Source organism: Halichoerus grypus, chromosome 14 (assembly GCF_964656455.1).
Source record: "Halichoerus grypus chromosome 14, mHalGry1.hap1.1, whole genome shotgun sequence".
In the NCBI taxonomy this organism is placed as follows: domain Eukaryota; kingdom Metazoa; phylum Chordata; class Mammalia; order Carnivora; family Phocidae; genus Halichoerus; species Halichoerus grypus.
In genome coordinates this window covers 18,594,247-18,620,444 of record NC_135725.1, presented here as the reverse complement: position 1 = coordinate 18,620,444, position 26,198 = coordinate 18,594,247, and the positions used below count along the sequence as shown (strand labels likewise).

General features: G+C 34.3%; 1 protein-coding gene across 4 annotated transcripts in view; it reads right to left on the bottom strand.

Annotated features, from left to right (window-relative positions):
• VPS13A (vacuolar protein sorting 13 homolog A) overlaps positions 1-26,198 on the bottom strand; it is a 268,847-nt gene that overhangs the window by 67,484 nt on the left and 175,165 nt on the right. For all 4 annotated transcript variants that reach the window (XM_078061570.1, XM_036103219.2, XM_036103220.2 and 1 more), the window contains exons 42-52: positions 25,879-25,980; positions 24,425-24,583; positions 24,000-24,255; positions 22,523-22,683; positions 13,153-13,256; positions 9,405-9,687; positions 6,641-7,036; positions 6,286-6,390; positions 6,013-6,159; positions 1,785-1,913; positions 1,244-1,377 (exon numbers count right to left, since the gene is read on the bottom strand). In XM_078061570.1, the coding sequence (XP_077917696.1) occupies positions 1,244-1,377; positions 1,785-1,913; positions 6,013-6,159; positions 6,286-6,390; positions 6,641-7,036; positions 9,405-9,687; positions 13,153-13,256; positions 22,523-22,683; positions 24,000-24,255; positions 24,425-24,583; positions 25,879-25,980 (1,976 nt within the window). The remainder of the gene's footprint in view (positions 1-1,243; positions 1,378-1,784; positions 1,914-6,012; positions 6,160-6,285; positions 6,391-6,640; positions 7,037-9,404; positions 9,688-13,152; positions 13,257-22,522; positions 22,684-23,999; positions 24,256-24,424; positions 24,584-25,878; positions 25,981-26,198) is intronic.

Below are 26,198 nucleotides of genomic sequence, written 5' to 3'. Positions count from 1 at the left end.
GTTAATGAGAATGACTGCTGGTGGGGATGTAAACTGGTGCAGCCACTGTGGAAAACAGAGAAAACAGAGGTTCCTCAAAAAATTGAAAATATAACTGCCATTTGATCAAACAATTCCACCTCTGGATATTTATCCAAAGGAAATAAAAACACTAACTCAAAAAGAAATCTGCACCCCCACATCACTTCAGCCGTATTTACAAGAGCCAAGACATGAAAACAACGTAAGCGTCCATCGATGGATGAAGGGATAAAGAAAACATGGTGTATATATACAACAGGCTATTATTCATCCATAAAGAAGAACAAAATCTTGCCATTTGTGACAACATGGATGGACCTCAAGGGCATTATGCTGAGTGAAGTAAGTCCGAGAGAGACAAACACTGTATGACCTGTACGTATTTGTAAGAGGGATCTAAAAAGCCAAAAACATAAAAAGAAAACAACAAAAAAATCCAAACACATAGATTAAAAAAAAAAAAAAAGAGTGGTTGTTAGAGGTGGGAGGTGGGGATTGGGTGTGAAGTGGGTGAAGGGGTCAAAAGGTACAAACTTCCAGTTATAAAATAATCATGGGGATGTAATGTACACCGTGGTGGCTATAGTTAATAATACTGTATTGTATATTTGAAAGTTGAGAACAGAGTAAATTTTAATTCTCATCACAAGAAAAAATATTTGTAACTATGTGTGGTGATGGATGTTAACCAGACTTAACTGTGGTGATCAATGTGCAATATGTACAAATATCAAATCAGTATGTTGCATTCCTAAAACATAAGGTTATGTCAATTACATCACAATTTTTAAAAAGTAAACTACATATATTAAGGTCAGTTTTACCCCTCCATACTTCAGTATACACCTTTTTTAAAAAACGAGGACATTGTTTTACATAGCTTTAGTGTCATTATCAGTGTTATATATACATATACATATATATAAAAGGTTTTATTTATTTGAGAGAGAGAGAGCACACTTGCCTGTGTGTGTGAGTGAGCACAAGCAGCAGGGAGGAGCAGAGGGAGACGGATGCTCCCTGCGGAGTACAGAGCCAGACATGGGGCTGGATCCCAGGATCCTGAGATCACGATCTGAGTCTAAGTCAGACACTTAACCAACTGAGCCACCCAGGCACCCCATCAGTGTTATATTCTTAAGAAGTCATCATAAAGTCAATATCCCATCACCTAGACTCTGCTAGAATCAGGGGGATACTGTATGTGTGATAATCTTCTTACCTTTGATTGTACTGAACAATATCACTCTTGGTGTGATTTATTAATAGGAATGGAGCTGCTCCATCATGATAATCTGAAAATGTAATAACTGTAGAATGCTCAGCCAAATTAACTTCTGCTATAATACCTCCAAGCTAGGAAAAAAAAAAAAGAAAAATATTCTCTTACGTGACCATTTTCCAAAGAATATTAACTAATAACATTTAATAAGACTATTCATAATTTAATACATTTTTTGATGATTAAGAAAGCAAGTCAGGATTTTCTACTGCATATCTGGGAAACCATGAATCTCAGTGTATACAGATGGGTCCAATTCCAGATGTTCTAGTATTCTAGGCACTCTAACATTCTGTTTAACAATTAAATTATTTTATGTCTGTTTCTTTTTAGTACTTTTTCCCTTTACAAAAAGAAATGTTTGTTCCGTTTTGGGAAAAGGGAAAAAAATAAAAGATACAAATAAAATTATGAGTAAGTATATAATAGCTTCTCTAATCACACACACACACACACACACACACACACACAAATCACCCACCTCATTATCCAGACGCAATAAAATACAATTCGCTTGCTTGTTAAAATGTATCCTTTTGGGAGGGCCTTGATTTCTTTCAACTTGAATAAGAAGTGCATTAGAAGCATCCTCGGGCCAAAAGGGGATACACTAAAACATATATTACATACATTTATTTTTTTACAAAAAATTTTCATCATCAAAATTTTATCATTTTAATAAACCCATCAGGATAGACTTAAAATAAAGGTCTTTCAACACTGCTCTAGTTATTGGGTTGCTTGGCTAGACAGCTATGAACTGCCAACTTAGAGCTGGGTCACCACCTGTGGGCACTGCGAGTACAGGCAGCGCCGGATGGGAAGTTGAGGAGCTGTGGTAAGCGGAGTGCTGGCGAAGAGATTTCAATGTGGTCCAGACATCTAGAGGAGGGCTGAAAAATCAGCATGTAAAAGCTGAGCCGAGAAGCAAGTGATCAGTTTAAAACAAGGGTACGTTCAGTTTCTAAAAATCATAATCAGGTTGTGGGTATCATTTGGTAACTAAACAATAGCCAAAGTACACGCAAATGTTGAATCAGGTCATGCATGAATCCAGAGTCCTAGAAGTCCAATAAAGGAAAAAAAAAAAAAAAGTAAAGGAAGTATCTAAAGTTCAGAGTAGGAAATAGGCTCAGAACCTTAAGGAACAACACCGATGTCAGTGATCTGGAATCCAAACTAGTAAAACATGAGACAGTCAACGCACTAAGAGAGTTCTAGAAGTCCAGACAAAAGGAGCAGAAACAAAGAGAAGAGCTAAGAGAAAAGGAGAAGCAGTGTGGTCTGTAAACTATTCTGTACACCCTGTCTTACTGTGATAGGCCCAAACCAGACCGATGACTTCACATACTTCAGTGCAACTGTTCATGTGTGATACCCATCATCATGACATGACCTGGAGCAATGGAGGAGGAACCTGGATGTTAAAGTCAAATGCCCTAGCTTGTTAAAGCCAGCCTTATTCAACTTTAAGAAGTAACTAATGGAACTAGACATGAGACACGGTTAAGGCTGTAAGAGGCTTAGAAGGCTCCCACTCAGGGCTTCCTGCAACCTAGAAGGAACTTACGTGGGAGAGTCAACGGAGCAGCAATACTAACTGAAGCATCATACTTCCCATGAGGAACTGAGGAGACTAAAAATGATGTGCTTTCTGGATATTCCCAAGCCTGCTACTCCCTGGTAGCCGGTTTAACCCTGTATTGTTTTAAAGAGTTATGTGCTCAAAATCTTGCCACTAGAGAAAGTGCTAATATACTTGTCTTTTGTAGTGGGAAAACAGAGATCTAAACAAGTTTAACAAATCAACACAGGCCATAATCACAGCTAAACATCTCAAGGTTGACCACTATAAGCCAAACTGAAATGTAAAAATTTTAAACTAGCACAAGAAAATTTATCTTAAGAAAAGGTGAAATTGAAAAAAAGAAAGAAAAGAAACAGAGAAAGTAAAATAAAAAAATAAGTTGTTATGCAGTTGTAATTGTACTTAATGTAAACATAAACTGCTCAAAGACAGAGGCTGTATGTTAGGTTTTTAAAAAGCTAAGGCCTAACAATGTTATCTGCAATGACATACAAATCGAGACACAGAGCAACTCTAAGTTTGGAAGAAGATACACCTAGAAAATATCTAAAGCAAAACAAAGCTGGAGTTGGTAGTCTTAGCATTTGGACACAGAGAGTTCTACATCCAACAAACCAAGAATCCTAGACTTAATGAGCACACGTACACGTGGAACACTTGCAAAAATAAAGTATATATTCATTCAACAAATATTTATTGAGAACCTACTAATCACTGTTCAAAACCATCTAACAGCTCTTCACTTCATGCAGAGCAAAAGCTAGAATCTTTGCAATGGCTCCCAAAGTTCCGCATGATTACTCTTCATCACTGTTATGCCTTGTTCTCCACTACTTTCCCCTCTCCAGTAATATTGGCTTCTTTTGCTATCCCACAAACATGCCAAAAGTCCTTCCACTTCAGGGCATCGATCCTGGCTGATCCTTCTGTCTCTAATGCTCTTTTTCCCCAGATATCCACATGGCTGAGGATTCTAGCCCCTGGCTAAAAACCTACATGTTTTTTTTTTTTTCACATCACACCATAGGCAATTACAAAGGCCTTATCCGGCAAGGCTCACAGGGCTAAGCTGCACCCCCCTCACAGCAGACTAGGTGCACAGTGTTCAGCAGTCTCAAGGACCCAACCATCACTTCCAGCCATGCATTTACACATATATGAATTCCTACCTGAGGTACCTTCATTCAGAGGCCTCTTTGAGGAACCTCCCTGCAAGACCTCTTTAAAAAGAGATAGGGAGAACCTTGAAGATGCTTTTTCTCTCTCAGTGTTCAGTACTTTTCTACTCCTAGCTCTTCCCCCTTGTCATTGTTCATCTCCTAGGTCCAAACTGGAAGAGCCTTTTGTTCAAGGCTCCCTTGACAGTGACACAACTCCCAAGTCTGTGCTGAACCACCTGACCCCTGACCAATGCTCTTCCATAGGCAAAGTGGAATGGGGTGGGGAGAGTTTGGCACGTTCTCCAGTTTAGCCTCTTGCTTATTCTGTGGCGTAAGTGACTAAAGGTTAACTGTTACTTTCATTTTGAGTTGTTGTCCTAATCAGCTACTCTAACACATGGCAGCTCAGCTGAGCTCTTGGCAACTGCTACCTCCTACATCTCCTACAAGTCTGCTCAAATATGACCTCAATGAGTCCTATCCTTGACCACCTTATATAAAATTATAGCCCACCCTGTGCTTGCTAGAACTCTTAATATTCATACCTGTCTTATTTGCATTTCCCTGACTAGACTTTTCACCTTTAAACATATATATTTTGTTAACTGATTATGATATTATTGTTTCTACAACCTCTACCCCAATGAAACATAAACTACAGAAGCACAGGGACTTGTGGTTCTCTTAACAGATGTATCACAAGGCACCTAAGGAATACACACAAATATTCATTAATGAATGAACAGGCAGACTTCAAAAAAGGTGGAACTTCTGAAAATTAGAAATATATTCAAATAAAAAACTCACTAAAGGCTTAAATAGCAATTTAGACAGAGTAAAAGTGAAAATTTACTAAAGATATACATGTAGAATTTATCCAGAATGCAGCAAAGAGAGTTATATAGATGGAAAAATACAAAAAAAAAAAAAAATGTTAAGAGACATGGAAGATAGAATATGGAGGTCTAGAATGTGTCTGATTAAAGGCCAAGAAGAAGCAAATGGAAGGACGAAGGAGAGATAATATTAAGGAGACAACAGTTGCAAATTATACAGCAAGTATGAAAGATTGATCCACAAATCTCAGAGTATAGCGTCTCAAGAAGGATATACAAAAAGAACCCACATGTGGACAAATAGTAGTATGACTACAGAACATCAAAGACAAAGATCATGAAGGCAATTAGGAAGAAAATGACCTCTAAAGGAATGACAGAATCACAGGAGAATTTTCAACTAAAGTGGAAACCAGAAAATAGTGGAGTAAAATCTACACATGTTGAGGAAAAAACAGAACAGATAAGAGAAATTATCATAAAGGAAAGGTGACAAAAACTTTTACGGATAAACACAAACTGATGGCTTTTGCCTCCAAAACGAGCTCTGAAGGAAAATCTAAAGAATGTCAAGAATAATAATCCCAGCAGGATGGTTTAAAAGCAAGAAGGAACAGTGAACAAAAACAGCAAACACTTCTCTTATAATCTTAACATATTTAGAATAAAATTTCTTCAAAAGTAAAATATTCCATCAACCTCAGGCAGTCCTTTAGAAAGCTCTTACCCAAAGGTCTAATAGCTAAAGATGGAGTAGAATCAAAATTTCATTCCTAAGTCACTCCATCTTCTTAAAATAACTGCCCTAACTTCTTCCACAAAGGCATTCCTAACAGCTTTGCAGAAAGAATAAATCATTTCCTACTCTTTACTGCATTTATACCTCATCTAGTCTTCTACTGCTGTATTTACACTGCTTGGTTAGTAGTTGTTAAATATCTACTTCCCTTGTCAAGCAATGCATTCCTAAATTACAAGGTCTGGTTTTTAAAAATTAAAATCTAGAGCCTGGTACAAATAAAATGGGGGGGGGGCAATTAAAAACTTACATAGTGGTTTCAGGTATGTAACTTCAAGGAAAAATGAAAATCCAAAGAGGTACTTTTTTGAAATACATCTACCCACCTGCTCCAAATCAAGAGAGAGCCATTTATCATTTCCCTGTTCGGCCACTGATACATGATATTTGCTTTTGTTTTCGATCATATAAAAAGGAGTAAATGTCACAATTCTGGTAATGTTAAAACTGCTGAGGTCTATAGTGACACCAACCTAAAGGGAAAAAAAAATTAGCATTTCAAAAACTGTTACATTATCACAATATCCTTATAAAAAATTAAGTAGTCAGTACACACAGTTTAAAATAGAAGTTTCTCCATGAGCAAAGAATGAACTCACTTGATAGTCCATTTTCAGGCCTTTACATTTAACAGCTCCATGACTACCAACAGTATCAATTGAAAACTGATCCGACAATTCACTATCAGTTATCATAAGCTGAACCTAGGAAAAAATATTCCAAATACATTACAATTTAGGTACCTTTAATAATTCCTACCTCAATTGATAATTTTTTTGTTTTGTGTAAATATTATATTAATGCACTAAACATTTTCCCATACTAAATTCTAATCTTTTTAACCTCAAATATTTAAATGTTATTTCTACTTGTTTCATACTCTTCAAAACTCTAAAAACTAAAAGGAGTGAAAAGTAGCTAAAGAAGAATGAAAGTTTTAAAAAACTTACATACCTTATTATTATTAAAAAAGTGCTTTGGTTGAAAAGAAAACAGAACCGGCTTTTTATAATTAGGTGGATGCTTTCGATGAATTCCATCTGCTTTATACTGTAACATTCGACTGGTTTTATTGACCATCCAATAAGGACTATGAAATGCCACAACTGTCTGGCCAATATTATAAGTCACATGGATAGCAATATCTAAATCAGTCTTTTCTATTTCTGTAACACAGGTAAAATTGATGAAACTAATATCTTGCTGATTAGGTTTTATATGATATTCACTTTTCCAATCATGATTAAGATAGTCAAGTAATTTTAAATGTAGTCTGGCTTTTTCCAAATGCACAGTACAAATGTGGGCTGAATGTCCTTCATTTAGAGTATAAACGTTATGTTCAATCCCCTGTAATAAAAAAATACAGTAAAATTTTAAATGTGTCATAATAATATGCTAAAAAATTCTATTTATAATGATTCCAAATGTCATACACATAAGGCTTTTGAAACACCTCTGTCAGAACAAGATAGAAGACTTATATTTGAGTTCTAACTCTGCCAAATGTGTAAACTTCTATAAATTGAGATTTGAATTATCATATTTATAAAATGGTATAAATGATCTACTTCAAAGGACTGCTGGGAGGATAAAATTAAATAATACAAGTAAAACTATGCTGGAACTAATCAACATTATAAAACACTGTAATTAGTAAAACATTAAAAAAAAGTTATCCATTAGTGATGTTAGTTTTGAAAACTACAAAATGAAAAATGAAAAAAATGACAGTAATCCAAAATAAGCAATCCCTACTAATTCCCATTCTTGCTTTTTAACAATCCCTCATCATCCACTTTCAATCACTGTCTATACTGCATCTTCTGTATGTCTCAAAACTGTACCCTTATTAGTTCATGTCACTGTGACCTCTCACTTTAAGAATCTCCTAACTGTTCTTTGTCCCTTACAATCCTCTCTCCATACCACGGAAACTAGCCAACAAAATGTGATCTCTGAAAGTATCAAATTAAAAGTTCAATAAGAATGGGACATAGATAGGTAGTACATCACCAGTCTTTCCATCATCTCTAACCTGATTACTTCCTGTTGTTAGAACACGGGAATCTCAAGATTTTAAATTACTTAAAGCAAAAATTATATAAATTATTGATGCTTGACATGTTAATTAATATTTCACAAGGTAAGAATAGTAGTGGTTGGTGGTGATGTGAGAGAGGAAATAATTGGCAACCATGTGCCTGGGAGGCACTATGCGAAGTCCTTTACATGTATTATCTAATTTGATTTTCCCCATATCCCAATCATGCAAGTTTTATTACTATTCCTATTTTATAGACTAGGACAAATGATTTAAAAAGATAATAAAAACTGCTTAAAAACATAAAGCTAATAAATGATAGAGCTAGGATTCAATCTCAAATCTATCTGATAGCAAAGTACAAATTGTTAACCACTATGGTATCTGCCAACCATATGGAAAATTGATAACCTTAAACCACAGATATGTTAACTGCCCCCCCAATTTATCAGACAAGTATGAACACATAGTAAATCCCTATTATTAACAGACAATAAAAACTATTAATAGGCTACAATAAGGAACTACTCTTATATTTGATAAGCATGGCAAATGGAACATTTACTTATTCCTGTTATAACAAAAGGAAGGAAGGAGATGTAATCTGTTAAACCAGAGTACTTAAAAGAAAAAACATCTTTATAGGGAATTAAAATCCTTTTTCGAAAACTAGCATGAGAATAATATAATGTAGGGTGTTTATTCTATTTACGTCTAGTATTTGAATATTAAGACTAATTCTCATACATGTTTCAAAAGTTAGTGTCCATCTTTTAAATATATAATAAATGAGATGTAAATGCACAGAAAAGATTTTTTAAAAATATATACAGGCATACCTCAGAGATACTGAGGGTTCAGTCCCAGACCACAGCGATAAACCAAATATCGCAATAAAGCAAGTCAAATAAATTTCTTGGTTTCCCAATGCATATAAAAGTCACATTTACACTACACTGTAGTCTAGTTAAGTATGCAATAGCATTATGTCTAGAAACCAATGTATACACCTTAATACTTTATTGCTAATAATGTTAACCATCATCTGAGCTTTTAGCAAGTCATAATCACTGATCACAGATCATAACAATTAAGAATGAAATGTTTGAAATATTGTGACAATTACCAAAATATGATACAAAAACACGAACTGAGCAAATACTGTTGGAAAAACGGTGCTGGCAGATTTGCTTGACACACGGTTGCCACAAATCTTAAATTTGTAAAACACAGAGTTTCTCTGAGAAGTGTGATGAAGTGAGGTATGCCTGTATTCTAAACCTGAGATGCTATCTTCATCTGAACATGAAACTTTCAGATGACGCAATTATAGACAATTTTTATTAGCTCTATTTTCTAAATTTTCCCATAGAAATATATGTCATTTTCATAAATGATTTAAAAAATGGCATACTCCCTTTGTGCACATAATTTATATTCCATTTAGTAGCCAGATTTCTATGGTAAATCAGTGAAAAAAAAAAATTTTTAAAAAACCCTTTTTTTTATAATGATGGAAACATTTTTTTTCCCTGTGAAAAACATCTGGACCACCTATTCACCAGCACTATCATTTTTATGAGAACATTAAAACATTGTTTCATTGCTTGTTATTTTAAATAACCAAAGCTACAAAATTGAAGACAGGAAGGCATTTAAAAAATTCTATAATACCTCTATATAATAAGCAATTTTATAAGGAAGAAGATTTCGGAGCAGGATAGGTGGCCACAAATGCATTATGTATGGTAAGTCCCAACCATCTTCTGAATACACTGACAGAGAAGCCAAATTATCTTTTTCCGGGACAACGTGAATGTTAAATGGTTTCTTAGCAGTGTTTTTAGATCTACATTTCTTCTTTAGAAAAGTGCCATCATTTTTTATAATTTCTTCAAAGTCAATTCTTTCACACGCTTGATAGTCCTCATCTTCTGGCTTCAGAGAAAGGGGTGATCTGCGTAAAGGATGAAACAATATGCTTTAAAATGCTTTAAAAGAAAACATTAATTAGGTGATTACTACTTTGGAACAATGAAATTACATCACTCCCTGCTCTTGTAATAAATTTTTTATAGTTTCACATTCTTCTTAGAGATAGAGAAGATAGATTGGTAAACAGATATTGTCATACCTTAACTTTCTGGAAACTAATCAAGTTATTTGGCTCTTAAAAGGAGAATATTTTTCTTACAAACTTACTATCTTAAAAGTTTACAAGATAATAACTGGTTTCCTACAGAAAATATATAATTTTATAAATCATATATGCAAAGCAAACATATACAAATATCTGTCGATTTGCCCATTTAACTTAAAAATGTTGGCTTTCCTGAATATGTGGTCCTTATAGGAAGTACATGTCATGACTGAATTCATAAACTAAAAACACATTTCCATTAAAAAAAAATCATCACCAGCTTTTCAATGTTAAACAAAAGCTTTCAATAGATATTTAATTGCTGAAACATTGGGCACAGTTGCAGAGGTGGTTGCAAGATAGTGATAAAATCATGTATGATTAATTCTTATTATTTAAATATCACACTCTGTTGATATTTCAATTATATTTTAGGTTTAGTCATTTTTCAACCTAACCTGTCCAAATATAAACACTTAAATATTTTTATACTTGTAAAACCAATCATCTATGATTGTGACACTATCCCTTACAAATGAACAACTGTCCATACTATCTCCAGCCCAGATTTTGTCCTAAGCCCTAGTTCTAAAATTTTAAATATCCACTACACACTTCTATAATGATGTCTGACAGTGACTTAAATTTGCTAGATTGAACTCTAAACAGTCCATACCCGTTTCTCTGTGTGTCCCTTGTCAGGAACTTCCAACTACCAGCACTCTGGACTATGAAAGAGTATTTGACTTTTCCATCTCCCTTGACATATACATAAATCTAATCATCTGTCAAATCAGTTATCAGGTTTAATCTATTTTTTCATTCTCTTTTCCATTCTTCTAATACTTAAAAACTTAATTTTCCCCAAATTAAACTAATGCCCATAACCTCATCCAGATTATCAAAACCTTTATTGGACCCATTATTTACCAACGAGAAGGTAAAACTGGAAATGAACAAATGAGTAAGTCTTTCTTTACTCTGTATTACAGATCCCAATCAGGTGGGGATGTAATGTTAAAAGAGAACTAGTGCATTGTGATAGGTACAAAAAAACATGTACACGGCAGACTGAGGGCAAGAGAGTGTGGTTAAATCTTTCTAGATGGCTGCAGAGCTTTTTGTAGAGGTGACAATTTTGCCAAAAAGCTTTATTCTGAAGAGAACACCTGAATTAGAGAAATATGCGAGGTTAAAGGAAAGTTTAAGAAATGAATAGGAAGAAAACGTGAGAGAAAGGTATCAATGGCAAGAGGTTCTGAATGAGAAGAGCTTCTAGAATGAAAGATCTTGAAACAGAAGGACACCAAATGTTCTGTGAGAAGAAAGAAGAAAAAGATGATATTCAAGATAAAGGTAAAATTAACATAAATGGGGGCAAGAAAATGAGAGAGCAAGTACCTTAATGTGAACTTAAACTATGTTTCAAATGTTCTATTACAAGATGCACACTACACTCTGATTATCCTGCAACTATTCTTTATAGACACATACAAACCCTGTGCTTTCAGGTCTCCTTACCTTTGTTCATGCAATTCCTTCCACTTAAGATTGCCCTTCCCTGCTCATCCGCACATTATTATGTTTGACCTTTAATTCATGTGTCTCGCCCAGGAGTCAATCATTAATACCTGCTTTGTTTTCTTTGGTTTTCTGCAACTCTACCTCTTCTGTAACTACCTCTCCCTACAACCCCACTGTTTTCTTTCTTCTATATTTACATAATGTGTCAATCTCTCAAAGGTTCCAGCCATGCCCAATTCATCTTGGCATCCCACAGTAATGCCTTATACACAGAACACCTGACAAATATTTGTTAAATGAATTAAATTTAAAGATCAATATATTTAAATTCTCCAGGGAAAGGTAGCCATTTCTTAAGACCTCATATCTTAAATGTAAGCATACCTATATCTAAGAATTGGATTAGAAACATATCTAATGTGAAATACAAGCTGGCTCATCACTAATAATTCCAATTAAGATTAATTTCCATTTGACAAATTAATACTTAGCCTTGAACAAGAAAGTGTAAAAATACTCTTAAGTTGCCTCTTCTATGGACAGAGTCACAAAACATACAGCAATAATTTATTAAAAATAAAGCAAAATGCCATTAACTTTTCTCATTCAAGGATGAAATAAGTTTAAACTTCTTCACAGAAGTTTTTAAACATATCCTACATGCTATCTTTAATCTAGTCTTATAACCCACCAAAAATCCTTCCTAGAATAAGGTCAGATATTGTGAACAACTACATTGTTGTTGTTCTTGCAACAACAGAATTCTTTCCCTCAGCAAATTTGAACTAAGCAATCAAACACTCATTAGGGTTACAAGGTCTAAGTAATAAAGTACTCTTTAGAATTAGCAGGTCTACTAACTGAAAATATGTGCCTGTAACTGCTAGACTGCTCTGTAAGCATGAGGGAGCCAATCTGGAACTCTGGGCATGGATCAGAAGAGAGGCAGAGGGTATTTCAGCACGGCTTGCAGTTCTGCCTCCGTCCTTCTGCAGCACAGGTCTGGGCCCAGGGCTAGTGTGTGTTCTGAAATGGTACTTAGACAAACTATAGTGCTTATTCTCAGGAAGACAGATTTTCCAATAGAGTTCACTATCCCTGAAAGAGATTATTTTCAATTCCTGATTAAATATCCAGAATACTTGTTTGTTATGATAATTAATCCTATAATTTTAAGACTAGCCCATCACTAGCATTTTGTAAGAATTTTACATATAAGATTTTATATCAAGTTTAATCTAATTTTTAGTATTTAAGATTGATGTACTATATGTCACAATTTAGAGTATAATTCCATCACTTAACAATTAATAAATACGTAGATAAAAAGATAAAATATTATGCTTTCCAAAGGGATTTTTAAAAAATTCCACTGTAAAATATTTGAAAAGTAAAAATCACTTCATAATAGTTGTATATAAATCTAGAAGCTACCGATCATGCTCAATTCCACATTTTCTAAAAAATCACGTATAAATGATTATAGTTATGGCAGCTATACTTAAGCATGTAATAACTGTATTTACTAGTAAAAGCATAAGTAATTTATATAGTATACATTACATTAGATATTTCTTTAAAAAAAACAAAAAACAAAAAAACCTTCTAAGCACCTTGAAACTTAAATAAGTTAGACAAGTTATTAACAAGTGATTAAACTTTGATCACTTAAAGACAGATATCCCTACAAAATCAGAACCTAAAAATTCTGTAAGATACTTTAGAGCAAATAAAAAGATAAAGGAAAAAAAAAATCACCGGTAAGATGTTAATGGTATGTTGAATTCACTTCCAGGTGAAGCCGTTCCCAATAAAGTGTTCCCTTCATAAACACAAAGTGGGATTGAAAAATGATTTTTAACCTGAGAAAGAAAAACAAATCATATTTAGCACATTAATCTAAGAATCTAAAGACATTTTTTAAAAATCTCATCAAAATATCCCAACAAAGAAACTAGCAGGCAATATTTATCTTGCTTATATAAGTTAGAAAAGAAACAAACACACTTTTATCCTAAAAAATACAAAGGTCACTAGTTTTATAGAAAAGGTGTGTCAAAAACAAAAACTTTAGAAATCCGAGATGGAAGATAATATGTTCTTGACCTTGATATAAGTATTAACTTCTTCAGATAAAAATAGAAGAATTCATGGGAAAAAATATATTAAAATTTGAAATGTCTGTATGACAAAAGTGTTTTGAAAAAAGGTCACAGGCTGGGAAATGAGTGCCTCTTTACTTCACTGTTGTATGCTGCTCATGGGATGAGATACTCTACATGCACTTTGGAGAATACCTCATCCATCCATGAGCAGCATACAAAAATGATGTAAACGGTAACATCATTTTGATTAATATATATTAGATAAACTTCCAAACACTTATATTTACCTTTGAGATGGATAATAACAAATTGGTTAATAAAACCACTTTCATATTATAATCTTTCTCTTAGTAAAATCTTATTTTTAAAAAATCATACCAAAATGGAAAACATGCTGAGAACTAAGAACTGATAAATGGATAATCCTAACTACACTCTATCTCTAGATAAATTGTTTGCTCTATTTGAAGCAATAGGAATACATTTAAGTTTCTATAAATAGTACCTATAAGAAATTTAAAATTAATGTATAACTATTTAAAATATAAAAAAAAAAAATCAACAATAGAGAAAGTAGCCCAACAGTCATCTTTTAAAACAGTTAACTACAGATCAAAAATGAAAGGGAAGAATTTCTGCTTTTAGCCATGATGGAATAATAGAGACCAGATAAACCTTCCCAGCATAGAGAACTAAAACACAGAGGAAAGAGAACCCATATTAAACAATGGTATTCAGAAATTGGGCAGCATGCAGCACAGGAAAGAAAAAACAGTAAGAAGAAACCACAAGGGTTAAGTCCTCAGATTGCCCCAGCTTGCTGCCTCAAGTTTCTAGATTACTGTGTAGGTGAAAAAGAGAAGTCAAACAGAGCCAGTCTGCTGGAGTCAAAGAGACAGATATGAGAATTTGGGGAAGCCAGTGCTTCTCAAACTCACAGCACACTGAGCAGGGTACATGGAGATGCAAGAGTTGCAGATTTAAGAGCGTCCCCTGTTGTCAAAATTTCATATTGGTACTGACTGCAATATGCACATGAGTAAACTATCAAAGGCTCAGTAAAGACTGATGACCAACCCGTTCTCAACAGGAGTTCTCCAGAGCAGCTCAGGTCTCCTCCCACAGCAGCTCTGAGCAAACCTTATCATCATGCACCCACTTCCATGGTCTCCGGCAACAGGAGTCCATTCAAAATGGTGTCACTAACCTGGCAGTGTGCAAGGAGACCTACAGGAGCCAGCATCACTTCAAAGTGACTGGTGTGACCCAGAGAGGGGAAATAACCACACACACCAGTTCAACTACAGCCTCAGCAGTGGACTGGGGGAAGACAACTAATCTGAATGCAGGTCCTGCCCACCAACAAAAGCTTCCTGGGGGACAAAACAGGGAGAGTACCCTACAGTTTGGTGCGACTACACCTCTGGCAAAAGCCTGGTCTGAACAAACTCAACTTCAAGGTGGCCCCAGAGTGGCCCACTAACAACACAGGAACTAAACCCTACCCCCAAAAGGCAAAGAGTCATTGTAGACAACTGAACTGAAGGCAAATGCAGCTCAGCCACAATAGCAGGGCACACATAACACACATAGAACACACCCCTGAAGTGCCACATTCTGGGTAACAGGGGATATTACACTCAGGACATGACAGGACTTCTTCTTCATAAGGCCACTACTTTCAAGATCAGGAGACATAGCTGACTTTTCTAACACACAGAAACATACACAGAGGATCAGACAAAATGAGCAGAGAGAGGAATAGGTCATATGAAAGAACATGACAATCATGGAAAGAGAGCTAAATAAAATGGAGATAATATGCCTGATAGAGAACTTAAAGTAATGGTCATAAAGATACTCACTGGACTTGAAGAAAGAGGAGGGTCTCAGACCCTAAAAACACTGACAGAAAACATTAAAAAGAAACAGAGATGAAAAACTCAGTAATTGAAATTAAAAATACACTAGAGGGAATAAACAGTAGACCACAGGAAGCAGATGAACAGATCAATGATCTGGAGGACAAAGCACTGGAAAGCAATCAAGCTGAACAGGAGAGAGAAAAAGAATAATGAAAAATGAGAATAGGTTAAGGGAACTCATTGACATGGTCAAGCACAATAACATATGCATTATAGGGATCCTAGAAGAAAAGAGAGAGAAAAAGGGGCAAAAATTTATTTTAAGAAATAATAGCTGAAAACTTCCTGAATCTGGGGAAGGAAACAGATATCCAGATCCAGAAGGTACAGAGAGCCCCCAACAAAATCAACCCAAGGAGGTCCACACCAAGACACACAGTAATTTAAATGGGAAAAATAGTGATAAGGAGAAAATCTTAAAAGCAGCAAGAAAAAACAGTTACATACAAGGGAAATCCAATAAAGCTATCAGCTGATTTTTTCAGCAGACACTTTGCAGGCCACAGAGAGTGGCATGATATATTCAAAATGCTGAAAGAAAAAAAACCTGGAACTAAGAATACTCTATCCAGCAAGACTATCATTCAGAATAGAAGGAGAGATAATTTCCCAAACAAAATTAAATTAATTCATCATCAGTAACCCAGCCTTATAAGAAATGTTAAAGGGGACTCTTTCAGTGCGAAGGAAAGTCCATAAGGAAGAGTAAGAGAAGCACAAAAAACAGTAAAATTAAGTATATCTATAAAAATAAGTCAAGTGATTCACAATGTAAAAGAATATAAAGTATGACACCACATACTTAAAATGTGGGGAGGAGAGGAGTAAACATTTAGTGCTTTTAAAAAAGGTTAAAAAATGGGTTCAAACTTGAGACCATCAACCTAATATAGACTGTTATATGCATAAAATGTTATATATAAACCTAATGGTAGCCACAGATCAAACACTTGTAATAGGTAGGCAAAAAATAAAGAGAAAGGATTCCAAGTATATCTTTAAAGAAAGCCAGCAAACCGTGAGAGAAAAGAGCAAAAGAAAGGAATATAAAAGAACTACAAAAACAACCATAAAACAAGTCACAAAATGGTGATAAATATGTATCTATTTATTACTTTGCATGTAAGTGGACTAAATGCTCCAATCAAAAGACATTTGGCAATAAAATGGATAAAAAAGCAAGAACCATCCATATTCTGCCTACAACAGAAGCATTTCAGACCTAAAGACATATGCAGAATGAAAATGAAAGGATGGAAAAGCATTTATCATGCAAATGGAAGTGAAAAGAAAGCCAGGGTAGCAACATTTGTGTCAGACAAATAGACTTTAAAACACTGTAACAAGGGACAAAGAAGGACACTACATAATCATAAAGGGAAAAAGCCAACAATAAGATTTAACAATTGTAAATAGTTATGCACCCAACATGGGAGCACCCAAATACATAAAGCAGCTATTAAGAAATATAAAGTAAGTCATTGATAGTAATACAATAATACTTGGGGAGCTTAACACCCCACTTCCATCAATGGATATATCATCCAAACAGAAAATCAACAAGAAACAGTAGCTTTGAAAGACACACACACACAGATAGATCTAATATATATTCAGAACATACCATCACAGAACAGCAGAATACACATTCTTTTCAAGTGCACATGAAACATTCTCCAGGATAGGTCACATACTGCCACAAAACAAGTCTCAATAAATCCAAATACTGAAGTCATACCATGCATCTTTTCTGACCACAGTAACACGAAACTGATCAAGCACAAGAAAAAAATCTGGAAAGAACACCAATACATGGAGGTTAAATAACATGCTACTATAAACTATGAATTGGTCAACGAAGAAATCAAAGAAGAAATAAAAAACTATATGGAGACAAGTGAAAATGAAAACACAAGGGTCCAAAATCTGTGGGATGCAGCAAAAGCTGTTCTAAGAAGGAAGTTTACAGCAATACAGGCCTACCTCAAGAAGCAAGAAAAATCTCAAATAAAAAACATAACCTGGGTACCTGGGTGGTGGCTCACTTGGTTAAGGGTCTGCCTTTGGCTCAGGTCATGATCCCAGAGTCCTGGGATCAAGTCCCACATCAGGCTCCCTGCTCAGTGGGGAGTCTGTTCTCCCTCTCCCTCTGCCCCTCCCCTTGCTTGTGTGCTCTCTCTCAAATAAATAAAATCTTAAAAAAATGCTTTAAAAAAACAAAAAAACAAAACTAAACTAAACTTAATCTAAAAATGCTAGAAAATGGACAAACAAAATTCAAAACCAGTGAAGAAAGGAAAGAATAAAGATTAAGAAATAAACAAAACGGAAATTTAAAAAAAATAGATCAATGAAATCAAAAGCTGGCTCTTTGAAAATACCAACAAAATTGATCAACCATTAGCCAGACTTATCAAAGGAGAGAGAGAGAGGACTCCCATATGAACAAAATCTGAAATGATAGAGGAGAAATAATGACCAACACTTCAGAAATACAAAAGATTACAAGAGAATATTATGAAACATTATATGTCAACAAACCGGACAACCTAGAAAAAGTGCACACATTCCTGGAAACATAACCTATCAAAACTGAAGCAGGAAGAAATCGAAACTTTGAACAGATTGATTACCATCAATGAAACTGAACCAGTAATTAAAAACATCCTAACAAACACAAGTCCAGGATCAGACAGCTTCACAGGTAAATTCTACCAAACATTTAAAGAAGAGTTAATACCAATTCTTCTTGAACTATTTCAAAAAATAAAAGAGGAAGGTAAGCTTCCAAATTCATTCTATTAGGCCAGCATTACCCTGATACCAAAACCAGATGAAGACACTAGAAAAAAGAGAATTATAGGCCAGTATCTCTGAAGAACATAGATGCAAAAGTCCTCAACAAAATATTAGCAAACTGAATCCAGCAATGAATCACACAAAATTATTCACCATGATCAAGTGGGATTCATTCCTGTGATGCAAAGGTGGTTTAATATTTACAAATCAATCAAAGAGATATACCACATCACCAAGAGAAAGGATAAAAACCATATGATCATTTCAATATATGCAGAAAAGGCATTGACGAAGTACAACATCGCTTCCTAATAAAAACCCTCAGCAAAATAGGTTTAGAGAGAACATACATCAATGTAATAAAGGCCATAAATGAGAAACCCACAGCTAACATTATCTCAGTAGAGAAAAACTAAAGCTTTCCCCCAACATCAGGCACAGGACAAGGGTGTCCATACTCACTACTTTTATTAAGCATAGTACTGGAAGTTCCAGCCACAGCAATCAGACAAGAAAAAGAAATACCAGGCATCCAAATCTAAGGAAGAAGTAAAACTTTCACTATTTGTGGATGACATGATACTATATATTAAAAAACCCTAAAGACTCCATCAAAAAACTACTAGAATTGATAAATGAATTCAGTAAGATCACAGGATACAAAATTAATATACAGACATCTGTTGCATTTGTATACAAAATAATGAAGTAGCAGAAAGAGAAATTAAGAAAACAATTCCATTTATAATTGCACTAAAAATAGCAAAACGCCTAGGAATAAACTTAACCAAGGAGATAAAATGCCTGTATTCTGAAAACTATAAAACAGTGACAAAAGAAATTGAAGCTGACACAAACAAATGGAAAGATACTCCATGCTCAGGAATTGGGAGAACAAATATTGTTAAATGTTGATACCACCTAAAGCAATCTACAGATCTAATGCAATCTGTATCAAAATAGCAACAGTATTTTTCATAGAACTAGAACAAATAATCCTAAAATTAATATGGAAACAAAAAAGATCCCGAATAGCCAAAGCAATCTTGACAAAGAACAAAACTGGAGCTATCACAATCCCAGATTTCAAGAGCTACCAAAGCCAGAGAATCCATAACAGTATGGTACTGACACAAAAACAGACACATAGATCAATGGAACAGAACAGAAAGAGCAGAAATAAACCCACAGTTACATGGTCAATTAATCTATGACAAAGGAGGCAAGAATATGCAATGGGGAAAAGACAATCTCTTCAACAAATGGTGTTGGGAAAACTGGATAGCTCCTTGAAAAAGAATGGAAGTGGACCACTTTCTTACATCATACACAAAAAAAAACTCAAAAGGGATTAAGTACCTAAATGTGAGACCTGAAACCATAAAAATCCTAGAAAAGAGCACAGGCAGTTATTTCTCTGACATTGGCAGTAGCAACAATTTTCAAGATATGTTTCCTAAGGCAAGGGAAACAAAAGCAAAACTAAACTAGTGAGACTACGGCAAGTAAAAAAGCTTCTCTACGGCAAAGGAAATAGTCAACAGAACTAAAAAACCTACTGAATGGGAGAAGATATTTGCAAATGACATATCCAGTAAGGGGTTAGTATCTAAAATACACAAAGAACTTATACATTTTAACACCAGAAAAAAAAACAAATAATCCAATGAAAAAGTAGGCTGAAGAGATGAACAAATTACGAAAAGGACATACAGATGACCAACAGACACATGAAAAGATGCTCAACATCACTAATCACCAGGGAAATGCAAATCAAAACCATTGAGATACTGCCTGACACCTGTCAGGATGGCCAAAATCAGAAACACAGAAAACAACAAGTGCTGGTGAGGATGTGGAGAAAAAGAAACCTTCATGCACTATCTATGGGAATGCAAACTGGTGCAGCCACTGCAGAAAACAGTGCAGAGGTTCCTCAAAAAATTAAAAGCAAATTACTGTATGATCCAGTAAATGCACTACTGGGTATTTACCCAAAGAATATGAAAACACTAATGTTTATTGCAGAATTATTTACAATAGCCAAATTACGGAAGCAACCCAAATGTCCACCAATAGATGAATGGACAAAGAAGATGTGGTATATATAAACATTGTAATATTATCCATAAAAAAGAATGAAATCTTGCCATTTGCAATGACATGGATGGATCTACAGAATATAATGCTAAATATAATATAATAAGCCAGAGAAAGACAAATACCATATGATTCACTCTCACATGGATCTAAGAAACAAAACAGAGAAAAAAAGACAAAAAAAAGAGACTCAAGTATAGAGAACAAACTAGTGGTTAACAAATGGGAGGAGTGTGGTAGGATGAATGAAATACATGAAGGATATTAAGAGTACACATACCATGATGAGCAATGAGTAATGTACAGAACTGCTGAATCACTATATTGTACACCTGAATAACACTGTACTTAATTGTACTGGAATTTTAAAACTTTAAAAAAATTAAAAATAAAAATCAATTGCCACTGAATACAGCAATTAAAAATCAATGTAATTCACCACATTAATAAATTATTTTTTTTAAAAATCCTTTCAATAAACAGAAAACCATCTGACAAAATCCAACATCCATTTCTGATAAAAACTCAGTAACCTAGAAAAAGAAGGGAGCATTTTCAAGCTAAGAAAGATCATCTACAAAATAACTACAAGTCAAAACATACTTAATGATGGAAGAGTGAATACATTACTGCTAAGATTGAGAACAAGGCAAAAACATCTGCTTTCAGAACATCTATTCATATTGTATTGGAGGTTCTAGCCAGTGCAACAGTCAAGTAAAGGTAAAATAAAATACACATCCAGATTTGAAAGGAAAAAGTAAAAAATCTTTATCTGCAGATATCAAAACTATATCTACGAAAAAGCTACTAGAACAAGTAAGTGCATCTAGTAAAGTTGCACAATATAGGTTAATATAAAAATCAGCTATACTTCTACTAGCAATGAAAAATCAGAAATATGTAAAAATGCCAATTTAATCATTGTTTTGTAAGAAACACTGAAAATCTAAGTCTAAAATTTAAATGGAAATAGAATGGACTCGGAATAGCCAAAACAACTTTGAAAATGAATAGGCAGGACAACGATTTCAAGACTCAGGATAAAATAGCAATGAGACAATGTGGTACTGGCATAAAGATAAAGAGATCAATGACAGAAAAGAGAATTCTGAAACAAAATCCATAAAGATAATGATCACCTTTTTTTTTTTTTTAAGGACAAAAGTGTCAAGGCAATTTAACGGAAAAAGGATAATCTTGGCTGGAACAAATGAATAGCCATACGGAAAAACATAAACCTTAACCCTTACTTCGTACCATATACAAAGATTCATTCAAAACAGTATTTGGAATATCCATTTAATAGATTACTAATCAGCAACAACATGTAACTACATGTAATATTAATACACAGAAGTTGATACATGCAAAATTATGCTGAAAGAAGCCATACTCCTTTTTGTATTCCACTCCATTTACCTAAAATTCTATATTGTGTAACTAGTATACGATAAGAACATATCAGTGGCTGTCTAAGAATGGAGTAGGAAGAGAGGAAGCTTTCTGGGGTGCTAAATATGTTTAGCATGTTCACTGTGATGAAGGTTTCACAGGTCTGTTTTTATGTCCAAACCCATCAACTTTAAATATATGCAGTTTGGGCGCCTGGGTGGCTCAGTTGGTTAAGCGACTGCCTTCGGCTCAGGTCATGATCCTGGAGTCCCTGGATCGAGTCCCGCATCGGGCTCCCTGCTCGGCAGGGAGTCTGCTTCTCCCTCTGACCCTCCCCCTCTCATGTGCTTGCTCTCTCTCATTCTCTCTCTCTCAAATAAATAAATAATCTTTAAAAAAATAAATAAATAAATAAATAAATAAATAAATAAATAAATAAATATATGCAGTTTATTGTACATCAGTTTGACCTCAATAAAGACATAAATATTTTTCCTCATATTTTCTAATTAAAATCAAAGGATATACCCTATACCACAAAGACCTACAAACAAAATATTGATGGTGTTTTAGAATAATAGTCCAAAAAGAGTTTATAGGAAGAGTCCTATAGAAAGTTACAAGAAATACTGAACCACTATTCATACTAAAGTAGTACATTACTGGTAATAATAATTCTTTTTTATATTAATTGTATTTCTATTACAGTTTATATTCTTTTGGTAGTAACTAGCTTTCTTTTTTTATTAACACACAAATATGCATAATATGACCCTACAAAAAAAAAAAAGGATCATTTTGTACCTGCACTGGGGAGCGAATTGTTATCTTCTTACTTCCTTCTACTCCATCAACTTGACAAACAATCGATCTTTCAACCCCAGACGCTCTGTGTCTTACAGTGTACAGTCGTCGTCCCACTTTTGTTAAAGGGATTTTATCAGCAGTAGAGTGGTTAGCAGGTGCTAAATGGAATATATATGTTGGAAAGTTTTTATTATTAATCATATATTAATCTTAACTAGATGTTAAATGCCAGATACATCAGATAATTTCTTTAACTCGTAAATAACAGTAAAGTTTTTAGATATAAGACTATAAAAAAAAGGGCTATTTCTTTGTATAATCTATATAAAGGGATATATTAAGAAGCCACAATACATTCCCACAGCAGTCATCAAAAACCTTCAAAGCACTTAACAAAAAAATTTTTTAATTGAAAAAAAATGTTCATTCAGTAGTTTAACCTAAGTGAATAGTATGTTTTTAAACTGACAAGAGAAATTATTATAAAATATACAAACACTGATCTTTGGTTTGCTGTCATAATAACCAGAGCCTAATACCTGTAGGCAGTCACTGGCAATTACCAAAGTAGCTGCAAAATTTCAGTTTTTCATTATTCCAACAACCCATGATACTTTATGGTATCTAAGACCCGATTAAACAATATTTTATACATTTATTTAATATACATACTGCATTTTATTTGGGATGTGAATTACTTATTTACATATACATCCCCAACTCCGTAAAAATGTTAGTTTAAACAAGTGAGGTAAAATTGATGAGAGCAATTCACTGACAAGGCCATTGTTAAGCAACATTTCCTGACCAGGAGAAAGCACTAGGTATCAGTCTTAGTATCCCTCCCCTTCATTTATTAATCTTTCAAATTCCCTCCCTTCTCCCTAATTATTTAAATGTCAGAGTATCAGAAAGGGGTGTGGGTGAGACTTTAGGACTAGGTAACTTCACAATGAATAAATATTATGACAATTAAGAATTTTTTACTTTCGTTTCTCATGAAAACGAAACACTTCTGAGAATCACAAAGGACAAAAGAACAACCTTCCACCTCAACAGGCAGAAAATAAAAACCATTTACAAACCCAAAAACCATTATAGTGTGCCATTTTCATGACTTCAAACTTTATTTTGGATTCACTCAGCTGTAAAACTAGTGGAATATTCTGAATTATACAAAATGTGGTTGAAACAACAAAAAACTGAGTAAGGACAGGATCAAATCTTTTTCCTCCCAAAAATATGAAATAGTGAATTACCATGCCCTAGATAACACAGAAGATAAAGTCACAATTTGGAATACAAAAATACAGTGACAACAAGCAACCAAAGCCAGGCAAAAGAAAAAGCAAAATTCCTGACCTATTTGGAAGGAGATTTAAAAACCTGTAAGATACTACATACGAGTAAAATGCGATGTAAAAAATGTAACTTAAAAGAAATTAAAGCCCCAGGAAAATAATTTAACACTTACTGAGAAGAATGAAGAAGAGTTTACTGCTTAGGCTGGTCATTGCATTGAAATGATCATTGTCTTTGGTTCCCACATAGTCCATACTTAAACTCTCCTCATTTTTCAATACGTATGATTTTGCCAATGGAACGTTAAGTACACTAAAAGAATCACTTGGTGAAACAGAGACAGTAAGTCCAAGAGAATTTAAAATCATAAATGGCGCTAGATCCCGTATCAAGACAGTTGAAGCTCCAGTGGCAGCTTCTGTAAATGCCTAATAAGGAAGAGTTATTGTAAATAAAATGAAAACTAAATGACAAGCAGAACACTAACAGACGTATGACAAATAACTAAGTTAATAAAAATCTTTTTATTCAATGAAAAAAAAAAGGTTAGCTCAGACTAGTATACCAACACTTAAGGTTTCAAATTTCTTTTCTTACCTTGACTAAATTATTTAACATTACAAGGCCACATTTGGATAATGTAATGTTTAGTTGGTCTTTTGAATGGAAACTGATAACAGTTTTATATTCTGGCACTTTGTAATTTTCTTCTTCAGTATCTGACTCAACAATGGCCTTTTTTGCTTTCTTTTTCATCTAAAACGACACATAAATTATAGAAATATAAGGAAAATTTGTTCCTAGGAACACATTACTCATTTTGCAAAGAAAAAAACAAACTAGACAAATCCCAATAATAACATGAGAGACAACAATAGGTTTTATCAGTTCCACTGCCTTACTGGAATTGTTTGGATATCTGCCAACTAAGGTCACACAGGACAGGGGCAATATTAGAGGAAAAATACTTCTCATCCTCAGTGATACTAAAATGGCAAGCACAATTCAAAAGGAAAAATAAACCCTATAATCACTAAATGCTTGTGGCATCTGAATGAAAATTACAAGCACATACTTCATAGCTCACGGACATTCAGAACAAGAAAAATCATTTGGTTTATTAGTTAGGTTTACTGGCTATGGGTAAATAAAGACTAGAAATCCAGGGACTTAAAAAAGTCCAAAAACAGTTGCAGAACAGGGCCATTAGAACCTACGACTCCTGAGACTCAATACCATCTACCACTTTTTAGGATTCACAGATCCATGCCCAGGTATACTCTGACCTAAAAAACACCAAAGAAGTTCCTTTATCCAATCCTTTATCTGAAATATGTACAAAATAAATGAAGTAATCTAATATAAAAGGTTGGACAAGCTAGTTGTTATATTAACTGGCTTTCAACCACTGAAAATTTATCTGCAGGTGACTGAATCATTATTTAGAGAGGAGACATGTTAGCAATTCTTCAGTTTCCTGCTCTGAAGCACAATTTCATCCATCTAAAGGTCCTGATACTTAGGATTACATAAATTTACAATGTATCTGAGAAACAAGTAATAGTATACTTTCTTCTATATATACACCCTTTTAAGGACAAAGGAAACTCAGGGTAGACAACAACCTACACGAAGATGCTAGAGGCATCTAACACAGTGGTTCTGAGCGGGGACTCTGCAGCCAGAACTGCATGCAACCTCTTCCACTTTGAAGGTATTACTTTAGGGAAGGCTCTAAAGCTCTCTAGTCTCAGTTCCTTCACATGTTAAAATGGAGTTTAAAACTCCAACTTCAAAGGGGTGCTGTAAGGGTTCAAGTAAAAATACATTATTTAGAACAGTGTCTACAACACAATAAATGTTACACAATTATTTGTATTAGCACAGGAGGCACTGGTCTTGGTTCTGAAAAAATTACACTCAGGCCAAACAGGGAAGTATGTGGCAAGACTCATAATGAGAAAACTTGAACTTTGTTGTTATTAAAATTAAACTGTTTTGTGTGGTATGGACATTGTTTTTGAAAAACAATTTTCAGACTTCAAATATACCTTGATTCCAAGATTCCATGGTCTAAAATCCTCAGTCTGATCAATTTCTAAGGGTTCAAGCAAAGGCTCCCATACACCAAACATTTCATTGTAATAATGCACCTAGAAAGAGAATTAAATTTTGAAATAAAACATTCTTATACTTTCTAAAATGATCTTCCATGCTGTTTCCCACCACTATTCCCTTTGGCTCTGCTATTTCTTTATATGAAAACTGTTCTCTGTGCCTTTCCTTAAGTTTCTTATACACACTCCCTCAGCACTTTCCTCACCTGGCTAACTTCATAGTCTAGTCCTCACAATTTAATCCAGACAAAACT